The sequence below is a fragment of the Centroberyx affinis genome, unplaced genomic scaffold (genome assembly GCF_046629955.1).
Source record: "Centroberyx affinis isolate AG114_WGS23_722 - 3 ecotype Tasmania unplaced genomic scaffold, CSIRO-AGI_Caff_v1 ptg000347l_1, whole genome shotgun sequence".
Lineage (NCBI taxonomy): Eukaryota > Metazoa > Chordata > Actinopteri > Beryciformes > Berycidae > Centroberyx > Centroberyx affinis.
The window spans coordinates 137,117-158,243 of NW_027279019.1; the positions used below are offsets into that span (position 1 = coordinate 137,117).

The 21,127-nt window shown below is 38.8% G+C and overlaps 2 protein-coding genes across 2 annotated transcripts; both read left to right on the forward strand.

Moving 5' to 3' along the window:
- Positions 1-2,419: 2,419 nt before the first annotated feature.
- sqor (sulfide quinone oxidoreductase) lies at positions 2,420-8,545 on the forward strand. Its single transcript, XM_071515392.1, has 10 exons — positions 2,420-2,546; positions 3,502-3,711; positions 3,943-4,113; positions 4,326-4,379; positions 4,504-4,698; positions 4,821-5,030; positions 5,247-5,430; positions 6,114-6,181; positions 6,333-6,511; positions 6,625-8,545. Exons 2-10 carry the CDS (start codon positions 3,514-3,516, stop codon positions 6,680-6,682), a joined length of 1,317 nt encoding a protein of 438 aa, XP_071371493.1. The 5' UTR covers positions 2,420-2,546; positions 3,502-3,513; the 3' UTR covers positions 6,683-8,545.
- Positions 8,546-8,771: 226 nt separating this feature from the next.
- ctdspl2a (CTD (carboxy-terminal domain, RNA polymerase II, polypeptide A) small phosphatase like 2a) lies at positions 8,772-20,413 on the forward strand. The gene is made up of 13 exons (XM_071515375.1): positions 8,772-8,924; positions 12,543-12,754; positions 13,663-13,798; positions 14,237-14,383; positions 14,865-15,092; positions 15,753-15,846; positions 16,379-16,490; positions 16,581-16,667; positions 16,767-16,829; positions 16,929-17,008; positions 18,594-18,720; positions 18,827-18,922; positions 19,206-20,413. Exons 2-13 carry the CDS (start codon positions 12,566-12,568, stop codon positions 19,269-19,271), a joined length of 1,425 nt encoding a protein of 474 aa, XP_071371476.1. The 5' UTR covers positions 8,772-8,924; positions 12,543-12,565; the 3' UTR covers positions 19,272-20,413.
- The last annotated feature ends 714 nt before the right edge of the window (positions 20,414-21,127 follow it).

A 21,127-nucleotide genomic window follows, 5' to 3' on the forward strand; every position in this document is an offset into this window, starting at 1 on the left:
TGGTCTAAAGCTCATTAGGCAGTCACTGTCACAGTTTGGCAGAGCAATGAGTCATGTTTTGCCTTCTTTATCAATATGCTGCATAGACCAAGGGATGAACTGAATAGCCATTTATTTATGTAGTGGTTTGACCAAGTTTAAACCAGTCAAAGGTTCGAGTCAATGTCAAACCCCACAAAGGATACATGCATTCAGAATACACATGAACCCTGGTTATTTTTTTACAACACAAACAAATTTATAATTAATGCAAGGCAGTAGAATGAAACACACAATTTAAATAAACTCAACCACACCATCAGTTCAATTTTCAAAGGTTATTAGAGCAAAAGGGGTACAAGAAAAGTTATTTATAGTTAAGTCCAGTTCCATATAATTCAGTTCAGTTTATAAATGAACAAAAATACTCCACTTCGGGATTTCCCGGTTATCAGTTCAATGCAGTTCAGTTCACTCAACCAAATTATTCCACTCCGGGATCTATGGTTATCCAATAAACACACAAAGGCATATTAAGGCATATTATCTTCTCATTATGGAACTGAATAATTTTAGCTAAAACTGACTAAAACTATTCTGTGCAAACAGGGGAGGATGAACTTCTCTATGAGCTCTGATAAAATGCCCAAGAGCATCACAGAAGATAATGCATTAAACAGATTATTTACTCAGAAATGTACACTTCTATAATGCAATGTATTAGATAAATTGTGTTTAAGGAACAATTAAGTACAGTAAAACGCATGCAAATCTAATCTGTTTGCAAGTTGATCCCAGGCAATCTGTTGGTGTGTCCCCTATCTAAGACAGGAAAAAGGACATAGGCCAACAAGATAGTGTGGAGCTGCTGCCACACTGCTGTGACTCCAAACTCCGCTGTTTGGAGTCCAGAAATCCGCTGATTCATTGTGGGAAATAATAAAGAGTCGTGACCTACAGTCGCAAGCCTCATGCACAACCTCATTAAATTTCAGACACACAAGAGGGAGGCAAGGTCTGAGAATCAATGTCTTGAAATATATATTGCACCAAAATTATAAAATATATATATCACTCGTATTCACAATTCACACAAGTTTTTATTAATGGCAGCTGTCTGGTTGGATGTCACCTTTTGTCCTAAGAAGTATCCAAATGTGTTTAGGATTGGCGACTGTACATACTGAGTATGCGGGGTATGTGGACGTAGTTGCCCTGTTGAAATTGACTGACAGACTAGTTGAGCTCACCAGCATCTGATTGCGGGCGCTGGGGAAACTGATAAAGGACAGAGCCGGGCGGCCGGGAGGGAGCTCTAGGGAGTGCGTGCTTTGTGGACGCCACTGGACTTATTCTAGCCTGCCCAAGCTCAGCTTTGCACTAATATCGGGGGGTGGGTGCCGTTAGCGGTCGGTTAGGGCTGTAGTGTAGGGAGAGACGTCCCAGTGGTCGGAGAAGCGCAGTCGGGCCGGGGATTTTCCCTATTTTGGTGTGGAGGCTCCCTGTGCGGGTGCTTCCAATTAACATACAAGGGGGTCTGAGCTTGTATGTTAATTGTTCAGTCTTTTTTTAGTCTTGTCTATTGTATTTTGTTAAGCTTTTAAATAACGTTACAGCAGGTGGTTGGGTAGCTGGGGTACGACTCTCGGGTAGCCGACCACACAGTCAGAAGATCCATTGATTCCTGTGTTTTCTGAATCAGGTGTGTTGCACAACCTCCACAATCGCCCCGGTTATCCGCCCCGTAGTTTAGGGACAGGTGTCACCTCCCATAGTTATCTATGCCACTTGGTCTACTTGCTGTAATTTATGAATGTCTAATAAAGTATTATTTTTCTGTGTGGTTGTTGTGTTTTTGGATGTAACCTCAGACCCCTGACTCCGGACCATACCGGTTTAAACGTGGTGGCAACAAAACGCTACTTGGCTTTACTAAGTTAGCCTAAACTCTTATCCCAAGGTTTATTACGCCATGCATGCATACGTGGAGGGAGGGTGGTAAACATACATACGAACAATTGTGCAAATTGTGCTCTCCAACAGACCTTCAGTGCTAAATACTAATCAGTTAATCTTTTGTTTTTGTAATTTAAGTGTATTTGAGGATTGTAAACATGTCAAAAACCTAATGCTGTGTAGGAACGCAACAACATGCCTCCTACACTTCGGGACCACCCATTTTGCAGGTCTCTTCACCTTGGTAGTGATGGAAAACAGCCCCAACGTATCGGAATCACACTGAATATGCCCGAGATATTTTTCATAACTTGCCTAGGGCCCCACGCCAGCCAAGCAGGTACGGTACGTGACTACTGAGTTGTAAGCTAACATGCTAAACTGGCTAACGCAGTTGCTAGGCTGTGGGAAAGAGGCTGGTGACTTGTGATTGGCTGAACGCAGAGGGGCGGGACGAACGTTCCAGACTGCAGCACAGTACCATGTTCAGGACCAACGACTGGCAGTGGAAGGTGGAGATACAAGTTCGGTAATCGAGCAAATCATATCTGAGCCAAGTCGGTTGGGTCATTTGGGGTTTCACCAGGCTGTTAACTGTAGTGCCAGTTGAGGTAAGCGTCTTTTCCCACGGTATACTAGTTGAGAACGAAATCTGAACATGCTGTTTTCAGTTAGTACTTCAAGTTACAGTGTTGAGCGAGTTACGCAGTCTGCGTGAACCTGCTACATTAGTTTACTACGCAGTATAAAGTAGTAGATCTGTTTGGTTCAGAACAGGCTTTATAGGAACAAATGACGTCAAAATCAGAAGAAATCAAGACGTATTGGTTGGTTGCATAAAATTACATTTGAGTTTAGTAAAGTATTACGGTCACTGGCTCATATAAAAGTAAGGAATACACTAGAACATTTATTTATTATATAAAAGATTATCATATATATTATCAAATGAAATCAAATATATGATAATATATATTATCGACATTATATATATATATTATTTCTTTATTTCTTTATTTATTTCAGAGTTAGAATATTTTACTCAAGTTGAGGTAATATAGTGCCCCTACTTAAACAAAATTTTACTCAGGTTAGAGTACTACTTGTCAAGACAGTTACTAAAGTAAAAGTATGTAGCTCACTAAAAACTATACTCAGGTGTTTAATTATTTTTCAGCAATAACTTCTACCCTTTTGGATTGGTTATTGTAAATACTTTGATGGGTCCATATCAGCTCAAGGTTTCTAGGGTGGTTCCCTATTGGCTCGTACACTTGGCAGTCATGGGAATCTGTGACCAAATTCAAGATATCATTCCTCTCACTGTAACAATTACTCAAGTTAAAGTGGGAGGGAAAGCAGGCTACATACTTTTAAAAGCTGCTCAGATAAGTGATCTTACTCTGAACTTACAGCTAGTTACTTTCAGCCTGCTTGTACATGTCCATTTACTCTGGTCTAACCAATGGTGCATAACAACACAGGGGGAAAGTGCAATCCAGTCCATATTTTGTACGAGTGAGCCCTTATGACTGAATTGCTATTAACAAACTGGTTTGTGTTTAGTGTCGGGACAGAATGGCTGCGTTGCAACGCTTGAAGCAGTGCCACTCCACAGGCCTTGGTATCGCTCACCTTCACACAAGCAGCCGTGCCTCTGCCAGGGAGCATTACAAAATGCTTGTGCTTGGAGGAGGAAGTGGGGGGATCGCAATGAGCGCACGAATGAAGAGGAAGATGGGAGCTGAGAATGTGGCTGTTGTGGAGCCTAGTGAGGCAAGGATCCAGTCTTTATAGTTTGTTATTATCAGTTATAGAATTAAATAGTTCTGTGTTTTTAGATTGATTAAGCACTTATTTGTCCTAGTTGACAACAGAAATTGCACTTTGTGACTAGTGGTGACATATTTAATGATATTTTAAGAATTATCAGTATCACAGAAACATACAGCGCATATCCATATTCCACTTTTCATTTAACGCTGGTGCTTAATGACTTTTTTCCAGATGCACTACTATCAGCCAATATGGACGCTGGTCGGTGCTGGTGCAAAAAGTGTGGCCTCCTCTGGTCGAACTACTGCGAGTGTTGTGCCGTCTGGAGTGAAGTGGGTGAAATCTAGAGTTCAGGAAATAAACCCAGACACAAATACTGTCCGCACAGACAATGGGATTGAAGTATGTCTACTTTAGTTAACTGTTACATGATTGTGTGTGTATATTGAAGTTATAAAGTTGTTTTAGGGCTTGGTCTAATGCTGAACGGGCAGTCACTGTCGTAGATTGGCATGGCACCGAGCGGTCATTTGTAAATGAAATTGAGATTATTCTTTAATGATATGATAATCGATACGCATCAAGCCCTACTAAACTCTCTTTCACCTGAACAGATCTCCTATGAGTATTTGATTGTGGCTCTGGGTATACAACTCCATTATGAGAAGGTGATGTAACGTTTTATTAGTACAACTCTGCCCTTCCTCCCTGATAGCCAATTATACTATTGTACACAAATTTGGTTACATTAATTACATCTTAGAAAACTAACATGTTTTTTCCAATATATAGATCAAAGGACTGCCAGAGGGGTTTGAACATCCAAAGATTGGATCTAATTACTCAGTCCAAACTGTGGAGAAAACGTGGCATGCACTGCAGAACTTCAGAGAGGGGAATGCTGTGTTTTCTTTCCCAAACACTCCTGTGAAATGTGCTGGAGCGCCACAGAAGATAATGTACCTAACCGATGCTTTTCTCAGAAAGGTACCTGATTCTATTCATATTGAAGGATTTTTACACTGGTAATGAACAAGTACATTTTGAAATGGTGAGGTATAATTTGTAACTTTAACAAAGATCATTTTTTTTACCTGTTCCTATATAAGACAGGAAGAAGGCCAAAGGCCAATATAATATACAACACGTCTCTACCGGTGCTCTTTGGGATCAAGAAATATGCTGATTCATTGTGGGAAATAGTTAAGAGCCGCGACCTACAAGTGAACCTCAGGCACAACCTCATTGAAGTCCGGGCAGATAAGCAAGAAGCGGTGTTTGAAAATCTTGACAATCCAGGCGAAACCAAAGTGTTTGAGGTATTTCCCATAAGCTGTGTTTCTGCTCTTCAACAATAACCTTTCCTTATATTGATCCAGACAGCTTTGTACAACTTTGGCATGTAGTATGTAATAATAATACTTTTATACCATTCATCTTTTTTTTATCCTTGTGCTCCTGTCTAAACTAACTGACAAATTAGGAGAAGAGATTCCAATGAATAACATTTAAAACTTGATATGATTCTTCATTAGTACGACATGCTCCATGTCACACCACCAATGGGCCCCAATTTGGTGATTAAAGGAAGCCCATTGGCTGACGAGGCTGGCTGGTTGGACGTCAACAAAGAGACCCTCCAACATAAGAGGTATCCAAATGTGTTTGGGATTGGAGACTGCACCAACCTGCCCACAGCTAAAACGGCTGCTGCTGTGGGTGAGTGATAATTGTATCATCTGTTTCAATGTTGCAACAAACGAGTGCAATCACAGAATTTCAGCTCTTGTTCAACTCTTGTTCCTTTTGTAGTTTGTCTGGTACTTTTGATTGTGAAGGAATACTGTCCTCAGCCACAGTATTGCACAATAACTTATTTACACAAGGCACTATAAAGAAATACACTCCACCCTATGAAGCCTGTAATGTTGGCACTCCTTCCAGTAGCATTTGATAGACTGTATTGTTATCTCTCATAAAGAAAGGTGTTTTCTGCCCAACACAAAGACATTGTCAAAGCCTTTAACCTTTGATGCCTGGCTAAGTGAAATTACCTGAATTGGCTTCACTTCCTGTCTGTTAACTGTGGGGAGAATGATGGGAGTTGCCTGGCAACTTGGCATCATTCATGCTGACATCCGGCCATACACCAGTACTTATCACTTCAGGCAGAATTGCATCACAATCTGATTGCAGTAAAAATGCAACCTTATCATTGCCCATTTTCATTCTGTTCATGCGTGCCACGTATGTCATGCTAAATGTCTTGGTAGTAATTGTTGATGCTTTTTGTTCAGTATGGAGGATGTTGGCACTCTTAACGTGGCTCTGTCTTTTAATTCCCTAAAGAGAAAAAAAAAGGAATTGAAAGGAAAGAATGTGACATTGTTTATCGTTTTCAGCTGCACAGTCTGCTGTCTTACACAGAACTATTACCAAAGTGCTGAAAAATGACAAGCCAGATAAGAAGGTGAGTGGCACATAAACATAACAATAATTCATCAGTTTGATTAACTGTGTGATTTTGAAGAATGTTACCACATCTCTGTTGGAAATTCAATTCAGCTAATACTGCGAAAATATTATTGCAAATGCATAATCAGGATTCTCACTGTTCACAGTATGATGGCTACACGTCTTGTCCTTTGGTTACAAGCTACAATACAGTTGTTCTGGCAGAGTTTGATTACAATGGACAACCACTGGAGACGTTCCCCATCGACCAAGGCAAGGAGAGAAGAATCATGTACCACATGAAAGCTGACCTGATGCCTCACATCTATTGGCATGGGCTTCTCAAGTATGTATAACACCAATCCAAGACATGTTGATATAGTTCCTCTGATAATTAGCAGTAATGCAGCTCTCCACACGCCACTAGATCTGATTCACTTCTCTGTTTTTTCACATCAGGGGCCTGTGGGGTGGACCAGAACCCTACAGGAAACTCCTTCATCTTGGAATGAAATAAAAACGTACAACTAGTAACTGCAAGCAGTTATGAACGGAGCCAGCCAGATGTAATGTAAGAGGAAAAAGAAAAAGAAGCATTTGGAGAAAGAAGTAATAAGATGAAGATATGTCACACAACAAAATGCCTGATTGGGCATAAGCATTTTTATTCTGCATCACGCAGGAATCCAACTCTCAACACAGTTGAGCAAGTCATGAACTTATTGAGTTATTTGTGAAGTGTTTTTACCAGAGGAAAAAATGACTAAGGCAACCACCAGGGTGCATGACAATGACTGTCCGTCCATATAAAGGCAGATTTCAAAATAGTGTCTAAAATTCAGTTTTCAAGATAAAATTCTGAGAATTTGCATACTTATCTAGACAACATAGAAATGTCTAACTTATTTATTTATTTTTTTACAAAGATTGACCGCTCCAGCAAAAAACTTGTTTAAAGATGCTCTCTTTTCCATTGACTACAATGGTTTCCATAAGGGCAGAATTAAATATTATTTTAAAAATTCAGTTTTTCAGATAGAATTATGAAATTTTGCAAGTTACATCTATGAACACAGGAAAATATATATATATATATTTTTTTACATGAAGATAAGACAGAGTAAACGGCAATCTACAGTGGCTGTGTACAGTACCATTTACAGTCAGACATTTTGATGAGCTGCAGGCTCACATTTTGATCAAACCCCACAATAGTTTTATTTGTGCATGTCTGAGGATGCTCTGTAGTGATTTTCATGTAGTTTGTGTAAAGTATGTGGGACTAGCTAGATTTAATTAGTTTGACCGTTTTTAATAAAAACAGAGTGGACTTGATAATTAAGTATAGGTACCAGTGTACAAAAGTCTTCTCTTGTTTGGGCCGATAATGTCAGGAATTTACAGAGCTGTAGCATGTTTTGTTTATTTTTTATGATTTTTTAAATAAGTTTTAAACATTAGAACACTGCTATAGCGCCATCATCTGGACTATTTGCCCCATACTTTAGTGAGTGTTGTTTGGCATGGGACTGGAGCTATGTGCCAAGTTTTGTGTATTTTCATGCATGGGAAGGCAGTTAAAGAAATACAAGATGGACTGGCAGTAGAGCTGGATGGCCCCTAGTCAGTTTTCACATTAAGTTACAGTATATTCCCTAAACTTTTATAGGGGAAAATCATCACATTAAATGCATCGCACTGTATCCCTAAAAGATGGAGGATCCAAATCTGTAAAAAGCTTAATATATTCTCATTCTTAAGTTAACTGCCCTTTGCGCTACCAATCATTTTAGAATGACACTTCACATTTTGCTCTGCACATATAGTAAATGCACTTTTTCCTCCCTTTCTGCATATACGGAACTCTGTTTTCCATAAACATGCAGACTACCATGACGACTACTATAGGGTTAGGGTTTCTATAGCCAAAACATCTTATCAGTTATTCATTCATTCATTACTAAGTTTTGTTATCATTGCACTTGAAAAGTTGATTAATAGTATTAGTTTTAAAATAAACTGATTGTATAGACCTATAGCCTACACCTGCTGTAAATATGCTATTGAAATCGAAACTGAAATCCCTAATGAAATAAATCACTAAAATATTCCTGTATGTATCGTGTGTGTCTGTAAGTTTGTAGTGACCATATCAAACTTTTTTGTTATGTCCTATGATATCACTATAATATTCCTATATTTCTATAGAATATGAGATATGGTTTAGTTTTGCTGTGATGTGTGTGTATTATCCTTATGAAAATGTATCATAGGATTATTGTAATTAATTTTTACAGGGACAGGTAATTATCACTGAAGAGATTCGCTTGACAAGTTAAAATGTAATGATAAACTGCAGAATGTGCCTAGAATTGAAATTGCTGTCATTAAAAGAATCAGCCAATCAGAGCTGTAATCAATACGTGTGGCTGTTTGCACATTCTTTCAGCATGTCCTGAAGTAATGTAGGAAGCCGTGTAGTAAGCTTCAGTTTGGATGTACTTAAAGCCATTTTCCTGTTGAGTCCGCTCTCCGCCACGTTCCTCTACGTGAGTGTCGCATTCTCCTGCGCGAACTAACGTTATGTTTGTGATGAGGCGGGAAATGGCGTCTACAGATATGGTTGATTTGTGACTGGCTAGCGAGCGACCAACACAGCTGGCAGCGACAACAACGGCCCGACCTCCATCGGTGGCCGCCCGGTCGCGACCGAAAGCTGTCAGCGCTGCAACAAGTTTTAAGAGTTTCCTTGATCGTCGGTAAGTAATGAACAACGTCAATATGTAAACAAAAAGGGCTGTCCCGTGATAGCCCGTCTGCTAGCTACAATGTTACCATTTAGCGGCTAACGTTAGCTAGCTAACGAAGGGGGCGTAGTCTAATGGCTGAAATAGTTTGGAAGGGAACAAAATGACGCGTTAGCTAGCTAGTAGTAATAGCCACATTGTACTGATGAATAACCAGCTAGTTAGCATGTCAAATACAGATGTGTCAACTGGAACAAATGTGAGCCCGTCTGTCGGAACAGAAGTGAATCATACCATGGCCTTGCTATTGCTGCCATTGACATTTTGTTAGCCAGAAAGCTAGCAATAGCCATTAACGTTAGCTAACAGCCCACGGAACCGTAGATCGTCAACATCTGGTTTAATCAACATATTGATAGATAGCAGAACTAACCTAGTAGTGAACGTCAGTGATGGCAACCCAAACTATCAATGCTGTTGCACCATATGCGGGACGCTAGCGTCAATCTAGACGGTGAATGCTGGGCTTTTCATTAGATATCAGCAGCTGGCTAACGTTAGCGATAGCTGACGTCGTTGGCGTTAATACAATCGGTCCGATGTTATATAACGTCAGTAAGCGGTGCTAGCATAATGTTGACTTAGCTAACCTGGCTTAGCAACCATGAGTTAATGCAGCTGCAACAGCTTTGACCAAACATACGTTCGCTTAATGTTAACAAAGGCTTTCTTGAGCCGATCATCAATTCTGTTTATCATGTGCGAAAAGACACCGCCCACTCAACTGACTGTTCTACCCGATAATACATCTAGCACTGTAGTTAAGCTATCAAACTTTAGTCGTTTTATCTTGTTTGTATATCATCTTGTTAAATTACTATGCGACAAGCAAAGGCGTAACATGAGCTATTATTAAAGTTGATTCGCTGCTCCTGAGATTCAGGCTATGCTCTTACTGAACTGCTTCACACGCAGCAATGTAACGTTAGATCTCACGTATGCATACTGTGACCATTGACATCACAACATGGTCTGTCCAGTTCATTCATGTCGTTTTGGCATCGTACACGTGTAGAAACTTTAAAGGGGTATTGCACACAATGCAAAAATCAAACTATTCCCATGGACAAAGACAAAGTAATGAGTATTTCTTGAGCATGAACAACACTATCCAAGCCAAAGAGAAAAGATAACTAAAGTTATAGAAAATTAATGTGAGGGTAATGTTTTGGATTAAAGGAATGTTTGTATTTACACCCAACTAAACTGTTTTTTATAGCTGTGCTATTATTGTCCATCTAGAACATGGAGCGGACCCTCTTAGGCTATACCCGGAAAATCACTCAGGGCAATGTCCGTGATCGCCATCTTTTTCCATTCATTTTCTATGTAGCTGTGCATCAGTAAGTGGTCATGGATTATGAGGCAGGATCTTTTTTTTTGTCGTTTGTGTAAATTACAGACATGGGAGTGGATTTTCACAAAATACAAACTGAATTGTCCAAGGATGTAACAATGGGAATACTGGAATTGAGTGTAGTTCCCCTTTGTCTATATGTTACACAATCATGGGAATTTAGTTTCTTCTTCTCCTGATGTACACTCACAGACAGGCATTTCATCACAAGTGTCACTCGGTCAGTGCAGGGTCTGCTCTAGAGCGGCAGATTGAAGTTCCTTGCGCAAATGTACTTTGGGGATTTTGTTCTGCATCATAGATACAATACCTACTGCCAGCTGCAATTACTGGCAGGCTCAGTCCCTCCATTAAACTAGTATCTGCTTAAATGTTCTGCAACCAAAACTTATTTTCTTAAGTCCTGTTTGCACAAAAAAAACCTCTTATCCACTTTGGTGTAAACAGGTTGATTTAGATATGATGTCTAGAGGTCCATGTAACCTTCAGAGGCAGCATAGATAAAGCGGTGTAAATGGAAGCTTTGACACAGGTTGCTGCCTGAGATTGTAGATTTTTGTTTTAGAGAGTTTACCAGAGTTAGCAGACCGATATCACAACAATATAGGAGATCATGTAAATGTCAGAGATCAAGAAAAATAAATTCAAGTCATGCCAGTAGGCAGTTAGATTTGCTGAAGTTATCCTGTCCACAGCTGTACTTGCTCAGATATCCAGTCTTGGCTAGCTAACAAACTCGTTGATAGCAGTTGTACTCGCACATTGACAGAAGTGCTGAGTCACAGTAAAGGAGGACATATTTCAGAACTCCAGAAAGACTGAGCAAATAAATGGATAAATAATTCTTCTTTCTTAATTTACAACAGTTGAAAAATTTAGGCTACAATTCTTAAATGGTTTGATGTACCAATTTGACTGATATGGCATTGTCATGAGTGGTAGAGACAGGAATTGAAAATATGAATTACAAGCATTGATAATGACTTGATATCATGGTACCAGTTTGGGATCTTTTATCCTTGATTACCTGAGCTCAGAGATATTCAACCACTGCCATAATCGCTTAATTGACATCTTTCATCTGCTGGAGAGTTAATTATTTTCAGGTAGTCACAGAAAGCAGCTTCTAATCCAGTACAATCAATAAGCACTTTGCTGTGCAGATTGATTAGTCTTGGTCCAAATGTGCCTCATGCTAAGTAGGAATGCATCATGTGGCAGTGCTGGGTAACAAACCAGGAACTTAACAGTTTCCTGTAGGATTGTCACTATTTTGATATTTTAAAATGCTTTAGAATTTACTTAAAAAACAAAACAAAAACAGCCACTTGATGAAAAATCAGTTTCAGTCTTGTAATTCCTCAGTTGTCCTTTTCTCTGTATACCTGAAAATGACAAACCTTGATGAGAAAGTACCTCATATTGAGTTCTTCTCACCTTATTCTGTTTTTGAATTAGACTTTAATTGGCTTGATGTTGTCTGCCACTTGTTGGGCACTGAGCAGATACGGTGGACCTCACTACCACTGTGGAGGCAGATGTGAAATGATCACTTAGTCAACTGCAGGAGAGGAATCTGTAGGTGGAAATTTGTCATTTGCCCTTGTTATATAAATGTAAAGTAACATCCAGATTAGGATTCAGAGTCTTTTCAGAATTTTTAAACATAGAATGGCAATATTAGGGTGAATAATTAGTGTGAACAGATACTTATTTGCCTAGCCCTAATTTAGGGGCCTAATTTGCTGTCATTTACATAATTCGCTCTTATAACATTGTTGTTGAGTTACCAATAATTAATCATGGTGGTGTTCCTTGAAAACATTTTTCTTGTCCTTGATAGCAATGTGAAATGCATGTAAAGGTTTGCATTATGAATGAGCCACTGTGATCTAAATTTAATGTGTGATGTACTTACACACAAGTAACATTATCCATTTGATGAAATACATTTAATATCCTAATCTCAAGCTTTATGCTTTGAGAAGATCAGCAGAAATTTGCATAGTCTTGAGATATCACAAAATTCACAAAACAAATCCCAGATTGATGAACAAAGATAAATGCTATAAGGGTTTTATAAACGTAATAATTTTTCAAGCAACGTTTGTGTCTTGATTTGTTCAGTTAATGCGGCGTGTACTGTGGTCTTCTCCCTCCTTCAGTTTCATCCTCACACTGTTTTTCCCCCCTCTTCTTTTTTCCCCTGACAGTTTTTTCTATGTGACGGTGGAGCATGATGAGGCTGAGAGTGCGTAAAGCTCCTCAGCAGCCACCTCCAGGCCGTCGAACCCACCTGTCCCAGGCCAAACGGAAACACTGTGAAGTGGAGCCCTCTCCAGCAAGAGGCCGAGGCAAAATGCAGAAGAATGAAACAGGCCTGTTCTCCACTATAAAAAAATTCATCCGTGGAAATGCTGTCAAGGTGGGTTTAGATTAGGATTCACAGCTGCACTTGTTTCACATTTAATATTTGAGTTTGACTACAATTGTCAGACACTGAACAGAAACTCCCCCAACCCAGTTAATGTGCTTTCTTACGGACTCATAATGAGCTTCTGGGAATTTGCGCTTACTGCCAACTTTTCTACTGCTACTTCTTTCTCCATTTTCATTCTGGCGGCTGTTGTCGTACACTGTCAGCTGCTTACATATCTTGAACCCCACCTCTTTTTTTGTTGTTTTAGGGGCTCACAAAATACAGTCCATGTCAATGGACTGTATTTTGGATGGACTGAATGCTGCTCTAAAAAGTTGAACTTTTCCCAACTTTAGAAAGCGCTCTGCTTTGCCTAAAACGATGCCAGGCACAGTGCTGTTCCAAAGCAGCCGCTTTCCATCAGCCTTGTCGCCACTGCCAATTGACTTTAATATAATAAGGCGCTCGTTGTTTGAAAACAGCGGAATAGTGTGAAATACGGGATGTAAATAATGAGTAACTTAGTAACCGAGTACTCGTCTTCTCTAACCGAATTGTATTCGATTACCCTTTTTGTGGGGGTTTAGTCTGAATGAGAGCACTGATGGCTGAGATGACGGCTCTGTGCTACAACAGTAGGATGCTTTGCTTTTAGGTGGTAACCTATACTACTTGTTCCACCCATTTAAAACAATACCACATAATTTGCATTTATAGTGTCGTGGGACTGTGTGAAATAACTCCATGATTGACTGTTGGTTTCTGTACATTGTGTGCGAGGCAACTCGCGGATTATAACGCTTGCTGGTGATTTGATTAAAAAAACATTTATGTGCGATGTCATTTGACACCTCGAGATGATTTGTGAAATAAAATAACAATTTGCCATTTGCTCTATCCCTGCTTTTTCTCAGGTGGAGCCGGACATCCCCGCTAAGAGGAGTCGTATTGAGTGTAATTCAGATAGTGACCTGATAAGTTCAACACCACAGACTGGAGGCCTTTCCAGCAAATCAATCTCCAGAGTTTGCCGGAAAAGCCCAAATAAAGGTACTACTGAATCAAGATAAGATGATTTGTTGTAAATTAAATGTTTCATCTTGACTACTGCATGATGTCATCATCTGCAAGGTTTTTTCTACTTACTTACTACTACTGTATTTTGTTGTTGTCGATTTTAAGATCAACATATGGAAAAAATATTGAAAGATCAAGTATCTTTTGCTGGTGATAGGCTGCAGAATTAATTTCAGAAATGCCTTTTCCATTTTAACCGTGTCTGAACGAGTTAAAGAAGCCTTATGTTTGCTAATCCCTAAAAAAACCCAAATTGCTGACATTATCACCTAAGCTTTTCTAAAAGCTTGGGAAAACGTGTGTTTATGTGCCTGCATGAGTGTGTTTATTTGTGCATGTGTTCTGTCTTGCATACAGACATTTGAATAGTCTTTTTAGTGTTGTTACTAAAGAGTTGTTGTCTATCCTCAGACACTATGACTTGCAACAGTAAGCCCATCAAACCAAACGGTAAATTAGAGGCCCCTGTTGAGGCAGCGAGCAGCCCGCCCCGCACCACCCTGCTTGGAACCATCTTCTCTCCAGTTTTCAACTTCTTCTCACCAGCAACTAAGACTGGTAAATAAAAACATTTTCTCCAGGACTAAACTCTACTGTTCTTAAGTATGGAGCTGGGTTTCATAAGCAAGCAGTACTTCATTTAGGGGTGCTGTAATTGATGATGCAGTAATTAGACTGATATTAGAGAAAAATTAGATTTGTGATCTGCCTACACTGATAGTTGAACCTGTTTTTCTGATTCAGGTAATGTGATCCATTTGCATATTGTGTTTGCCACCCAGCAGTGTGCTGCATTGCATTCTACGTCACGAGTGAAAAACAAATGCATATGATGGTGATAATTATTGATGAGGTGCTTGATCTTTGTTTGAAGGTGTTGTGTTGGAAAATTGGTATCTAAAAATGGGTGATCCCAACTAGAGTTTCTCAAACTGGAACAGCATCATGACCTTACAGGTTCTTAGTGATATGAGTCTGAAAGATTTCCAGTAATCGAAATGCATTGACTGCTCTTGCCATTTTTAACGCCTCTTTGTAGCCACTCCTGGTTCGGACTCTCCTGGCCAAGCTATGGAGGCAGAGGAGATTATGAAGCAGCTGGATATAGAGCAGGCAGAAGAGATTCCCAGCAGCACTCTGACGTCCACAGAAGGCATCACCCTGTGCCACGCTGCCCCGGTGTTACCACAGAGGCCTCAGATAACCCCAGATACAACCATAGAAGAAGGGGAAATTGTCACTGAAATTGATATGCCCCCACTAACAGGTAGGATCAGATTAAGCCTCATGTTTCATTCTTTGAACTCTTGGATAATTTGAACTCGACGACAACAGCTCCTTGTAAACTTAACAAATTCTTTTAATCATGACATTGGATTGCATGAATTTTAGAGATCAGTGTTGGGCCTAGATATACAGTTTCTTCACAATTTATAGAAAATTTAAAATGTCCAATCCGTAATGTAATGTATAGGATGAAATGTATGATGGCCATAAGTGACTGTGTACTATTACAGTAGGAAGCATTTTTTAAACAGCAGCACATGGGCATTGTCGTAATATTCCCTCAGAAGTTAATTATCTGCCTTTTTTCAAATGTCAGTGGTGCTGACCTGGATCAAATGGTAATTGCAAACAATTCTTGGTATTTGTTTTAACCTGCTCTGACAACCAGGCGGGTGGGGTTTACGGTATCAGGATAATTCAGAAATTAAATGTTTACAAATAGTATTTGGCCAGGCACATCTGTGAGCATCGCCCTGCTCTCTGGAAACCGACTGTATGTCGTGTCACTTTTCACAGTCTGTCTTTGATCATTAAACTGTCAGCGGAGTCTTGGCTTGAGCCTCTGCCTTGATTTATAATTCCTTAAGAACATGCTTCATCTCTTTTGGGTTCCTCTCTTCTCTCTCTCTGTCCTGCTCAGCTCCTGGCTGTACGCCAGACAGCGGTTACCCACATGCGCCGCCCTCCGCCCCTGCAGAGGCCTCATACGACGAGGACTGGGAGGTTTTCGATCCGTATGTAGTGTGGTTTTTAAATTTGCTTTTTAGTTTTAATTTGCTGCTTTTGAGTTCTTTAGTTTAGCAATCTCTAACAATCATAACCATTTATTGATAAAATATAATATTGAAATAAGCTGCATACATCTCTCTTATTTTTAATGAATTGTTCAATTGTCTCATCTCAATTGTAATTTATTTATGTGCACCGTTGTACGTTGTCTATCTCTATGGAAGTGAATATCTAAACAACTTGTGAGGCCATGTTCACCCCACTACTGTTTGCATTTTAACAGATTAAATATTTTTTTCTTCAATTGATTCACTCATTTTGATACTGACAGCATCAGACAATATTTCAGTTATTTGGATCTTTGTCAACCCTTGTAAGATTCTACTTGGATTAGACATTTTCTGGTCTATAAATGGTGGAAAGGCTGATAGTGTGGTGCAAATTACTATACGTCCTGTTAATGCACACTCAAACTGGGACTTCTTGCTCTTTGTTGCAAAGATATTCCTGAGTTTTGTCTATTTTCTCTGCTTCAAGGTACTTCTTCATCAAGCATGTGCCTCCGTTGACAGAAGAGCAGATGACACGCAAACCAGCGCTGCCCCTGAAAACACGCAGCACGCCGGAGTTTTCTCTCGTCTTAGACCTGGTACGCAGATAACAGGCTGTTCCGCTGCCTAACAATGTTCAGTATGAATTTACTTTAATGGGATTTTCCTCTCTGTCTTCCTGTTGTTAGGATGAAACGCTGGTGCACTGTAGTTTGAATGAGCTAGAAGACGCTGCCCTGACATTCCCTGTGCTCTTTCAAGATGTAATATACCAGGTACTGCCGTTAAATGTCATTTTATAATTGGAAGGTTTCCCTGTTTTGTCTCCATGATTCAATTGCTCCTTTTTTTTGTTTTTGTTTTTTAATCTGAAGGTGTATGTGCGGTTGAGGCCCTTTTTTCGTGAGTTTCTTGAGCGCATGTCTCAAATGTATGAGGTGAGCTTTCTCATCATTTCTAAATTACTCCAGATGGTTTTTGTTCATTTTGATCCATTCTCAGTTTAATACTTGTTTCTGTCATTTTAAATTTCACAGATTATTCTCTTTACGGCTTCAAAGAAAGTGTACGCTGATAAGTTGCTCAACATCCTGGATCCGAAGAAGCAGTTGGTCAGGTCAGTGAAAGCATGAGATTCTGCAGTAGCTTTTATAAATAAATTATTTTGATGCACACAGTGGCTGCTTTATAAATGTGCATTGAGTTTGCTGCACTGATTAGGTTGGAATTCAAGAGTCAGTATAGAAATAATAGGATGTACAACAATAAGAGCTGCATTAAAGCTGCACTAGGCAAGATTAAAAAATATATATATACACCCATCTAATGAGGCCTGAATCACTAAGTAGAGCTGCAGTAGAGAAGAGATTTGCCAAAATGAAATTCTAGTGTCGGACATGGATACTTCTCCGCCCACAGAAAGTGACAAATCGAAATTTAAGAACAACATGCAAACTGTCTCCTAAACGAAAAGGAGTGAGCGCTCTGTCCAGAGAAAACTGGACTCGCTAGCATTGGATCGTTTGCCTCTCTTGTCCCTCCGGTATTAAAATGATAACAGTCATCTTATATAATTGTTGGATATTGAAGTTCACTTTTCAAACTCTTACTACTAGCTGCCATCTGGAGCCACCAACGTGTGATGGTCCCCTGTGTGGCTGTAATGAAATGATGCAAAACTCAATTATTTCAATTTTAGATATTACAGTATCAGCAAGCATGTCGTATCGGCCTCAGATCATCCTCTTTCAGCAGTTGAAAAACAACATGGCATGAAACAGAATACAATAAAAAAAAATCTTCAGGCCTGCTCAGCGATTAAGAAATCATATTCCACTGTCAGGCACATACTGAGTAAAATTAAGTGCAAGTTTAGAACAATTTGTTTTTGATAGTGACTCACCGTCCTCAAATTGAAAGTCAAGGTTCACCAGAATGTGGAAGAAAAACAAATTATAATTATGCTGTATCTCTATGATGAAGTTGAATTTGTCCTACAATATTATGTTGATGAATAAAGTATCTGGTTGGATTTCACTTTCTCAGAGAAATTGTTAGGATTCTGGTCATATCAGTAAAACTTATGGATACATCATGTATTAACTGATATGCTTATGTAATGCCACAATCTTTTTTTGAAAACAAAAGTATCACAAGGATGAAATGGATATACCTTTCACAACAGGCTAAAAAGAGCTTTTTTTTTAAAATCCAGTATTTATCCAGGCAAGTTGACTTAACATGTCCTTATTTACACCGACGACCTGAGGACGTAAATGGAGACACACACACACACACACACACATACAGCTAATCCGAGGGGCAAAGAAGGGTGTAGCTGCTCTCAGCGCTCCCTTCCAACTTTTCAAACTGTCTCACAGCCTGACACCGCAAACTTCCAAGTTTCTAGGATAGAAAATTAATGAAGTTTGTGAATAGTTTGGTGAATAAAATTACTGGTGAGAAATAATTAACATCTTGAATATGTTGTTTCTCCTCCTATTCAGTGAATAAGTTGGAAAGAAAAAATTGAAAAAATGTGACTTGTCCTTTTATGGGACTCTGTTCCCTGTAGCATTCTTTTTCCCCCAAACATATAGCTAAAAGATGTATTGTTTGTTTTTACTTTAAAATGCTTTTCATTGCTTGTATTAACCAAGGAATACTAATGACTGACAACTCTTTCGTTGTGTATTTTTCAGACATAGGCTATTTCGTGAGCACTGTGTGTGTGTACAAGGAAATTACATCAAAGACCTAAACATTCTTGGACGGGATCTTTCAAAGACGATAATAATTGACAATTCACCCCAAGCCTTTGCCTATCAGGTAAACCATTGATGCATTTTAAAAATTTTAATTAATATTAATGTTTCACAGATGCACTGGTTGATTTATTTCAACTCCCAACACAGCTGTTTGTTTTCCTTTTCAGCTTTCCAATGGAATCCCAATCGAGAGCTGGTTTGTGGATAGAAATGATAATGAGCTTCTAAAGCTTGTTCCCTTCCTGGAGAAGCTTGTGCAGCTGGTATGTATTTTACCTTAAACATTTGGTCATAAACATCGTCTGTACTGCTGCTTTTCATCATGAAAGGTCTGTTGTCTAATACATTTTGAATTATTACTAGGGATGGGACAATATATATCAATATATCACCATATAAAACTGTGACAACAGTGGCAGAACAATTATCAACAATCGCGATATTGAGTATTGAATTGAACGATTCAATACACAATATCAGTTTAACGATTGTGAGATAAGAATATCGTCCCATCTCTAATTATTACATCTATTCTCTCCTTCACAGAATGAAGATGTCAGACCGCACATCCGAGACAGGTTTCGTTTGCATGACCTTCTTCCCCCAGACTGAGGACTTTCACTAAGGACAGTTGTCTTACAGTACAAAATGGTATCAACATTGGAAAAATACTGACTCAAAGAAGGATATTCAATGGATTTCTCTTTGCAAATGCAACATTGCCATCATTATTATTATTTTTTTAATTGTGCAAAAAATTTCAAGCTACGTTTGAGTCAAAAGCACTGTATGTTTCTATACATACATACTCAAACTAGACTCTAAACACAACAGAACTGTTCACCACAGCAGTCCTTTACACGTTGCTGCCGTCTTTCTAGTGACCTAGAAGATGACATCCTGGAAGATATTTCGTCTTTAACTTTCATTTCGGATTGACAAAACTGAATGTCATGCAGTGTTGGAACAGAAGGACCTTGTTGGCTCTAGCCCAATCTTGAATGGCCAGTCAAACCTGTATAATATTCACTCTATTACCTGTAAATATCTGTATATAATTTTTTTTCCTCAAGGTTTTTAAGTCCTTTTATTTTCACTTCGAATTTTAGTATGTATTCCTTTTATTTGGTTGCTTTTATAAACCGACAAAATGGTAGTGTGTTTTGTTTGAAGTTGATGCTACACAGCTGCGTTTCTGTTGTATGCCTGCGTTATTCCTGTGATGCTTTACTCCATTAAATGCAGTTGTCTGTAATAAGGTGCAGTTTTAAAAATGTATCTTTGGGAGGAAATGTTTCTGAAATTATGATATTTTAAAGCTATGTAATGTAAGCTAGAATAGGGTCTCAACTGAATACAAAAGCCATAATGGCCGAATAATAATTTTTGGAGATTTGTATTTGAGAGTCGCTTCAGACGTAGACACCTTGATCGTCCTCTCTGATGAGGTTTAAGGGAGGGAGGGGTTCAGGCATCCTGCACTTTGACATCCAGCCCTTTGTAAGTTAATGTAAAATCTTGTCACTTTTCTACACAGGTGTATCACCTCAATTTGTTATGTGGGGGAGAAAAAAAAATGAAATTGTAGCACCAGCAAATTGCCAACATGTTTGCTCTCAAATCTTGTTTTCCAAGACGTCTTGTATGTGGGATCTTTATTATGTAGGAGTCACAAGTTTTATTGACTATTGAATGATCACTCCTGTTGTATTCAGTGTTACTCAATGGTTTCCTTGAAAATAAATACATTTTTATACGACTTTAAGCTTCCTACTTTTTAATACTTGTTTTATCACAAAATTCATTAAAGGACAGAGACTTGAATCTTAAGTATGTCTCTTAACGCATTGGTTTTCTTTTAGAAAATATTGGTAATCGTTTTTAACTTGACCCCACTTTAACTCAGTACACTACCATCTCCCATTGAATTGAGAGTGACAAGAAAGAAGAAATGACAAGTCAAAACATTTCAACACATTACAGAATAATAAAAAAAAATTATATACAGGTATTTTGCTGACAACCATGGTGCAATATATTGTGAGCAATTTTGCCCAGGTAACCTTTAATTTTAGCATTATCCTCATAACTTGCTTGCAATTTTTTTTCATTGCAGTTTCAAAACCATCACAATCCACCTCAACAAATAAAGAAATGCATAATAGAGGAACCATCGAAAGCAAAAATAGGCAGCATTAGTGTGAATGTCAAAGGCAATCATTTTACACTCCGGAATCCATTACTGGGGCCGAAAAATTATGTCACGCTTGAGAAGAAAAAGTATGAGTCATAAAATTAAAGGTTATCTGGGCAACATTTCTCACAATATATTAGCATATTCAACAGATCACAAACATGTAGGTTATTCCAGTTAGTCTAATACTGTTTTAATGTGTGCATTTGAAAATATAAACAATGGAAAGTGAAAGAAATTGTCATAATGTGTAATCTTAGCAATAAAATGTAAA

Coding starts and splice junctions, on each gene's coding strand:
- ctdspl2a (XM_071515375.1), top strand. CDS start 12,566: ATGATGAGGCTGAGAGTGCGTAAAGCTCCTCAGCAGCCACCTCCAGGC. Junction 16,491..16,580: donor TTTCTCTCGTCTTAGACCTG/GTACGCAGATAA, acceptor TCCTGTTGTTAG/GATGAAACGCTGGTGCACTG. Junction 16,830..16,928: donor GCATGTCTCAAATGTATGAG/GTGAGCTTTCTC, acceptor TAAATTTCACAG/ATTATTCTCTTTACGGCTTC.
- sqor (XM_071515392.1), top strand. CDS start 3,514: ATGGCTGCGTTGCAACGCTTGAAGCAGTGCCACTCCACAGGCCTTGGT. Junction 4,114..4,325: donor GCACAGACAATGGGATTGAA/GTATGTCTACTT, acceptor TCACCTGAACAG/ATCTCCTATGAGTATTTGAT. Junction 6,182..6,332: donor ATGACAAGCCAGATAAGAAG/GTGAGTGGCACA, acceptor CACTGTTCACAG/TATGATGGCTACACGTCTTG.